Raw genomic sequence first — 8,329 nt, 5'->3', positions numbered from 1 at the left:
TTGAACAAGACACAGCGTCAGAAGCGTCTCGCCTGGGCTAAAGACAAAAAGGACTGGAATGCTGCTGAGTGGTCCAAAGTTATGTTCTCTGATGAAAGTAAATTTTGCATTTCCTTTGGAAATAAAGGTCCCAGAGTCTGGAGGAAGAGAGGAGAGGCACAGAATCCATGTTGCTTGAAGTCCAGTGTAAAGTTTCCACAGTCAGTGATGGTTTGGGGTGCCATGTCATCTGCTGGTGTTGGTCCACTGTGTTTTCTGAGGTCCAAGGTCAACGCACCAGTCTCTACCAGACGTCTTCACTTCACTTCTGGTAGACGTTTTAGAGCTTCATGCTTTCTGCTGCTGACCAACTTTATGGAGATGCAGATTTCATTTTCCAACAGGACTTGGCACCTGCACACAGTGCCAAAGCTACCAGTACCTGGTTTAAGGACCATGGTATCCCTGTTCTTAATTGGCCAGCAAACTCACCTGACCTTCACCCTATAGAAAATCTATGGGGTATTGTGAAGCGGAAGATGCAATAGGCCAGACCCAACAATGCAGAAGAGCTGAAGGCCACTATCAGAGCACCCAAAGAGAACATGCAAATTCCACACAGAAAGGCTGGGGAAACTGGGGTTTGAACCCACGACCTTCTTGCTGTGAAGCAACAGTGCTAACCACTGCACCGCACTGCATTCGTGCTGCCCTCAGTTTTAAGCTTCACAATTAAATGAAATAAACATTTGAAATATAGCTGAAAGCTGTGTGATGAATTAATATAATATCCAAGTTTCACTTTTTGAATGGAATTACTGAAATAAATCAATTTTTTGATGATATTCTAATTATATGACCAGCACCTGTACAGTGTCCTTCAACACACTGATTATTGCTAGTTTTATGTACATTTAGAAATCCATCAGCAGTCACGGCACATTTGGGCTTTACAGAATATTACACTTGTCCAGTAAATATTTATTTTGTTATGAACTCATACACTGGTAAATATTACATATTGAAACATTGGTTCTAAAAGTTTGCCTAGTTTTTAGTTGTTCCTGCAGTTTCATGACCGTCCCAACAATGTGATTTTTAAGACCCACATCTGAACATACAAAGGCCCTGGTCTGATACAGCTTCCCCTGTTTCACAAGAAGGTTCATATAATAAAATAGATTAATATAAATAACTAATAAATGATATTAATATGGCATTTTAAAGTCTTTCCTGCACCATACGAGCACAAAGTAAGCAGACAGGTTCACGCCTCCAGGTTCCATGTAGTTTACATTTTGTGGCTGTGGTCAGTGACTGAATTTCAAAACATAACCTTTGTTGTCATCATGCTGCTCTCACTATTAAATGTATTGCTGAATTAAATAACCATTATATGTTGTCCTCTGCAGCAGTGACAGGTACACTGAATGATGTTTGAGAAATGAATTTTGAAATGTGTTGTGTCTTTTGGGTATTGTATTGTAGTCTTTGCACTTGTTGAAGCACTTTGTAACTTGTTTTTGAAAAGTGCTCTACAAATAAAGATTATTATTATTTTATTCTCTTTTAAACTGTTTTTATTGCCATGGTCAACCGGGTCTGGATCAACCCACAAATTTGATCGACACTGCTGATCAACAAGAGAGAGTCCCACAGCACAGGAATATAATATTTATCTCTTAACACTTGAGCGGCAACAAACTATAGGAACTTTACTTCCACTTCTCCCACTTATCAGGGCTGGATTACCAAACCCACAGGGGCCCAAAATCCCCAGGTTCACTGCATGTCATTAATGTCATTAATTGTACTTGGCAATATCAACTAAGGCGAGTCCTGCATTAGTAGCTAATCTTGTGCCCCTGTCTTGTAGAGCAACCCTGCATCGAAGTTTAAGACATTTCTAATTTTATTTTATATTATCAAAACAAACTACCTCAAACCTAATGCGACCCTAACCCATGTGAGCATGCACAGAACCCCGAAGTAGCACATCTCGATCGCACAAATCGACAGAACACCGGCTCTTTACTGGTATTACTACTTATTAAGTCTCACTTTCTGACTGTAAGTCTTACTAGTTATTGAGTATTACCCATAGACTATATATAAAAAGAGTTCTTTGCTAATAATATTGCGACGCAAAAGGGTGTAATATTTCTTTAAGGGGCGTGGCTTCATCCTACGTCATCCTGATTAACATAATTGACAAAACGCAGAGCGATCATCTTTCTATTTCCCCATTGATCCCCATTTCCGCTTTCCGCTCTTTGAATTCCTGACCGCTTTACCGAGCGACCCAAAATGGCGCAGCAGTTTGTGCAGACCAAAATCAAAGGAGACAAAGTGGTGCTGTTCATGAAGCCCACATGCTCGTACTGCAGCATGGCCAAAGACGTTTTGTCAAAATACAAGTTCAAACCGGGACATTTGGAGTACATTGATATTAGCGGACGCAGCGACATGGGCATCATGCAAGACTATTTCCTGGAGCTCACCGGAGAGCGCACGGTAAACGCAAAGCTGCTGTGTCACACCACTCACACACAACAGAAGAGTTTCACTTTGAACAAATAGAAAGTAAAGTGTCTAATGAAATAATGTGTAACTTTTAGAGAAAACGAGTGATGGTAATTTTAACCTCGTCGATAAATGTACGTTTTCATAAACTACAACTTTTAATAACGTCGGTGTGAAACTAAAAGAACTTGTAACAATGTTGGCTAAATTAGCAGCTCTGATAAGTACCCAGAAGACGTTTCTGATTCATTACCTGGTTGTTAGTTAGTCTACGGGGTTCTACCACATCCGTGAAGGATGCTAAAGTCCAGCATTATGAAATGAATCAGTGAGTGTCGAGGAACTGCGCCTGCCTCACTTCGCCAAACAGGATTTATAATGGATGAAACAAACTTCAGCTCATGCAACAACGTTTGTTTATGTGATTGTGTGCACACAGTGAATGGTACGGATAAAAACCTATCATTCCCCATGCAGAGGTGGTGGAAGTAACGTTATTCAAGTTATCCTTTTCTCTATGTGAAAGTACTAATACCACACTTACAATACTCCATTAAAAACAAGTCCTACATTGAATATTTTACTTAAGTTAAAGTATGTAAATATAATCAGGGAAATGTACTAAAATTTAAAGAACTCTGTGCAGAAAAATGGCCTTTATGACTGCTATTGTATTGTTATATCATTACTTATGAATTAACATAAAAGCAGGCATTTACAATTGATTTGTACTTTAGTTGGTTCCGGTGGAGCTAATTTGTAACTATTTGTATTTTCTCCATTTATCTATTTATTGTTTTGCTTTGTAAAAATTCTGAAAATTCAACCAGAGCCTAAAGCAACAAATTCGCAATGCTTGCTTTCGTCCAACAAACAGTCCAAACCTCAAAGTGATGAATAATAAAAACTAATTTATTAATTAATGAAAAATAAACTAAAAATTACAGAAATCCTCACATTTGAGAAGCAGGAAATGTTTGACATCTTGGCAAAAAATTATAAGTGACTATTAAACGATTATCAAAGTGGTTGCTAGTTAATTTTCTGTGAATCAATGAAATAAGTAATTGTTTCAGTTCTACAGGTGTATACGGTTGGGTTATAACAAAACATTGTATTTTATAGGCTGCTCTTATGTTTTGGGTGCAAAAAGTACAAAATGTCCTTCTTAATAGAAGTAGAAAGTGACATGAAAAGAAAATACTCAAGTAAAGTACAAGTGCCTCAAATTTGTCCTGTAGTAAAGTATTTGAGTAAATGTAAATAATTACTTTCCTCTACTGGGTGTATGTGACTTTATATTGCTATTTTCATATACTTTTATATAGTAAAGTGTACAAAACATATATTAGGAAAACTGTATGGGTATAATAATCATTCAGGAATCCTGTGAATTCATGTCTTGACAAATAAAGATACATTATCGCATTAGATGCAATATTACTATAAGTTCTGCTCATTGATGTGCAACATCACCCATAATGGCCCTAAACACACAGATGTTAAAGGTGTAGTTACTGTGGTATAAATGGTCTTGCGAATCTCTGATGGTAGATAAATGTACTGTCTCGTGGTATATTGTCAGATATCTCCCAACCTTATCCATGACACAGAAAATCTCTGCATTTTCACCAGTTGCATCTTCGTTTCTGTTGTATTGATTTGAATGTAGGTCCCACGGGTGTTCATTGGTGAGGAGTGTGTTGGAGGCGGCAGCGACGTGGCGGCGCTGCATAAGAGTGGTAAACTGGAGGGCATGCTGCAGTCTATTGGAGCCCTGCAGTGACCTGCTCCAGACCTCCAGGTACAGGACACTGTCCAGCCTCCCACACTCAGAATAAATGAAAGTCGGGGGAAGGAAAGGGTAAAATAGGGAAGCAGGCAAGAAAAGGAGGAAGGTGTTGCCTTTCAGAAGACCCAGAGCGAAGTCATTAAGTGAATTAATTACTAACAGTAAGCTCTCATTAGTGTAGAAATAAATAAATGAAAGGATGCCAGAGGTGGTGCTCAAAGGGATAAGAAGTAATTGCTCGGTGGTAAACACAGGAGTGAAATCTGCTCTAGGCCATCGCTGTATCACATCCTGATGGAAATGTACAGATGGGTGACAAATTGAATGAAACACCCAAGTGAAGAAATATAATGAATGCAGGCACTTGCACACAAAGCCCGAAGGGTTACTGAATGGTTTGAGTATGAAAATAATGTTAATCATATTATGGTTACCGGATCTTAACCTAAAATAACACCTATACAAGATTTTGAAACGTGTCACACTGAGATTGGACTATAATTAGGAGCAGTGGGCTGCCATTGTGCAAGGCCTTGCTCAGGGGCACCTTCGGCAATGGCCCGAGCTGGACTCGATCCGGCGACCTACCGGTTTCTAAGCAAAGACCCAACAAAATGAGCAAATAACGCCCCATTAGGAAATGAAAATAAGGGCTTGGGTGGTATGACAATATACCAGGATATTTAGGAATCCTGACGGTATGACTTTCAATACCATCAAAAATACAGACACTCCACTAACTTTTAAACTGATACAAATATGCTGAATTAAAGTGTACACCCTCAACGTAGGCAGCGGACGCCTTGTGAAACTGCCATCAACTGTCACATCATTGAAAACACGATGACCCCCTTCTTTAGCTGCAGCCTTTATTCGCTGACAAACAGTGACCTACACTGTACCTTAACTGCTAAACTTCACTGCTCGCCTTTTCCTCCTCCGCTGCATTCACCTGCCGTTCGATGACTGTCGCTCAGCCCCACTACGCACACAAAAAGGAGTGACTTGGCTTCCACTGCGAGCAGTGGGGATAACGTTACAGGACTAGTTAAAAAAATAAAAATAATTGCCTCTGCTCCTGTTAGGGAGTATATTGAGTTTAGTCCTGATGATGAAGGTGAGCCAGCCAACATGGACCAAACTGTGTGCACATCATCTCCATCCATGGCAAAAAGTGTCATCAGGTCTTCCAGCAAGAGTCTATGGAAGGCGCTAACTTCCTATCTATTGATTATTTTATGGACCAGATGTGAAGTGGCACCTGCATATGTCCCAAAGGACAACAAGCTATGATTCATCATGTCTTTTAGCCAAGTCACAGTAAGAATTCATGACCATGATCACCTAATCTGACACTGTTTAAAAGATAAAGGTATCATGTAGTCTGATCTGAACATCATCAACCCACCAAACAAGGGACCATTTATTGAAAGAATGACATTTGTTCCCCCAGTAGAGATTCAGAAACTTGGAGAATCTGTGCCAGGGAGCATTGAAGCTGTTCTGTAGGTACATGTTGGCCCAACACCTTACCAAGACTTGGTTTTTCTTTTAATTTGTCACCCAACTGACTGTAAAACAGGTCAGTTTTCCAGAGGAAAAGTGAATGCAATCAAAATGTACATAAACAGCTGGCTGTGCCTCTGTTTGTTCAAACACAGTGCAGACATTCATGGAGTCTGGTATGTTCATTCTAAAACATGTCTTTATTTAAATTCAGACGTCATGTTATCCACAGTCTGTACAACACTGGCCTAGAGGCGCCACATATGTGTCTCCACACACTGGGTGTGGATGCAGCACTGGAGTACGCTTTGTTTCACAGTCCAGTTTTTCAACTGTTATTTACTGAGGAGTAGATTGGGATTTATCTGAGGATTTCTTAGTGAACACACGCACTTTGATTATTGTGGTGCGGCAGCAAGTTAAACATACATCAGGTGGTCAAAGGTACCACCTGTACACAAAATCTCACAGTGATAGCTTTCTTGTACTTACTTGTATATACACAGCCTGCTGCCACACCTCTGCTAAAGTACTGCAAGAACTGGATACAAATACAGTTAGCCTACTATACATACTGTTTTTTGACTATTAATGATTGATATTGAGCCACTGAATAAAAAATAGCTGCAAAATGGCACTTATGTTTTGGTGTTTTTTGCTTCATTTTGTTGAAGCATTATCTGACAAATTAAGTTCTGTCTTCCTATATTCCAGTTCTTTTGTAATCATGCACCTTTTAAGTAAATACCAGTGAAACAGTAGACTGTAAAATAGTGTGACCCAGTTGTTTCTACTCCAAATGTTTAAAAAAAAAAAGAAATAATGTCATAATCATGTCTACATACAGTATAGTTTACAAAAATAATTGCAGCACCAATAAATCATTATCTCGTTATGATTAAAAACAACCTCTCAAATCAAAAAATAGGATCAAATAAATACTGTGTATCCACCCAGAGGCATTGTGGTTTTTAGTGTACCAACTTACGTTCATGATATGGTTGTTTTTTCCTAAATCATTTTACCGCCTCTGTACACGTAAATGCTACAAAAGGCTTTCACCTTTTGACAGACTGAGACAGACCTTTTATTATTTGTTATTGCAATAGATAAGGAATAGTTTCAACGATATTTCATATTAACCTGCAAAGGAAATGGTGTGAAAGTCCAGCTCACAGGCTTTAAATGAAATTAAAAAAATACACTGATTATTGTTGGTGTACAGAGCACTTGATTTTGATCTGGCTATGTGTAATTTAATTTGATGATTACATTTCAAGCCATTTTTGAATGAAAGTGAGATGGCCGCATCTGACACCGACTACCACCAATCTCACACAGTAATAAAATCAGTCTGCCTCTGAGACACTCGCTGACGTTGCATCGTAGATCTGAAAGAATCTAACAAAAGCACTGTAATTAAATTGGTCCAGCTCGTCTGTTAAACTGAGTTTCTGTCAGACTACAGATGAAAATGAGCATGACTGTGCGACCAGCAGCATTACCTTCCACCCTGCTCTCTGTATTAATGTAGGTCACCGCTCAGCTAAAATAGTGAGTGAGCCACAAAGAAGTTTGCGGCTCAAGAGTTATTTCAGCTTAAGAAGTGATGCATGTGCACGTGTTCACAATTTAGATCCAACAGGACACAGATGCATCGTGGGCCATGGTTTAATTTGAGACGGTGCAGTCCTTTGTCCAGCGTACAGAAGATACAAAGACATCCCCAGGTGTCGAGTATAGAAGAAAACACTTCAGCAACAGTTTCCTGGCGTTACATTACCCGTTACTGTTGTTTGAAACAGTCTGCACATGATTCTGGTCTGTTTTCCAACAGATGTGTGGTCATTTGACATATCACTTCTCGTATCGGAGACATTTTATGTAACTGTTCATCTTTAAAATCCATCATTTTGAGTCCACCAGTCGAAATATAATCTTTCACAGTCATTTCAAATTCATATTCGGTTTTAAGGATCAGTCATTTTGGATCGCCCATGGTGGACTAGTCATTATGCAAAGGACGCATGGGGGGGGCAAGAGAAGCATATCACAGTGGTGTATGTCACTGATCAGTTAAGGAGTCTGCAATTCTGCAACATTGTCCCTCCGAATCAGCCCTTCGTCCAGCATGATGAAGTGAAAATAAATATTTCGTCTGTCTGTTTCTGCAAGCGTCGATGACCAGTCTGACTCTTTGTCATTATTTTCTCCCTGGTTTCCCCCTGCCCCCCTTATTTTTCCACCACAGGTTTTTGGCTTCCACGCGGGGTCACATGACTATGCAGCGGGACTTGCGTAGTTTGCGTCGCCGCTGCTGGTACTCGCTGAGCTCCTGCAGGTAGCCTCTGGACGGCCAGCGTAGCCTCTCCACCTGCTCACGCTCCTCCTCTGGAACACACAAATATATCACCGCTCGAATCTACTGCACAACTATGGGATGTTTTACTGATAAAACCATTACAGCAAGATTTACTGCACTTGGCACACAACTCACACAAACACATACAGTAGTAAATCCTTGGATTG

At 39.8% G+C, this 8,329-nt stretch overlaps 2 protein-coding genes across 2 annotated transcripts in view; one reads left to right on the top strand and one right to left on the bottom strand.

Moving 5' to 3' along the window:
* The first annotated feature begins 2,217 nt into the window (after positions 1–2,217).
* glrx (glutaredoxin (thioltransferase)) overlaps positions 2,218–8,329 on the top strand; it is a 6,320-nt gene continuing 208 nt past the window's right edge. The window contains exons 1-3 of the mRNA XM_046029085.1: positions 2,218–2,493; positions 4,175–4,306; positions 8,052–8,329. The exon at positions 8,052–8,329 is cut by the window's right edge and continues 208 nt beyond it. Coding sequence (XP_045885041.1) covers positions 2,287–2,493; positions 4,175–4,288 — 321 coding nt within the window. The 5' untranslated portion in view covers positions 2,218–2,286 and the 3' untranslated portion in view covers positions 4,289–4,306; positions 8,052–8,329. The remainder of the gene's footprint in view (positions 2,494–4,174; positions 4,307–8,051) is intronic.
* rhobtb3 (Rho related BTB domain containing 3) overlaps positions 5,982–8,329 on the bottom strand; it is a 25,134-nt gene continuing 22,786 nt past the window's right edge. The window contains exon 13 of the mRNA XM_046029084.1: positions 5,982–8,191. Coding sequence (XP_045885040.1) covers positions 8,073–8,191 — 119 coding nt within the window. The 3' untranslated portion in view covers positions 5,982–8,072. The remainder of the gene's footprint in view (positions 8,192–8,329) is intronic.

Source organism: Micropterus dolomieu, linkage group LG18 (genome assembly GCF_021292245.1).
Source record: "Micropterus dolomieu isolate WLL.071019.BEF.003 ecotype Adirondacks linkage group LG18, ASM2129224v1, whole genome shotgun sequence".
Lineage (NCBI taxonomy): Eukaryota > Metazoa > Chordata > Actinopteri > Centrarchiformes > Centrarchidae > Micropterus > Micropterus dolomieu.
Note: the sequence above shows the minus strand (reverse complement) of the source record. Positions and strands in the feature narration are given on the sequence as shown.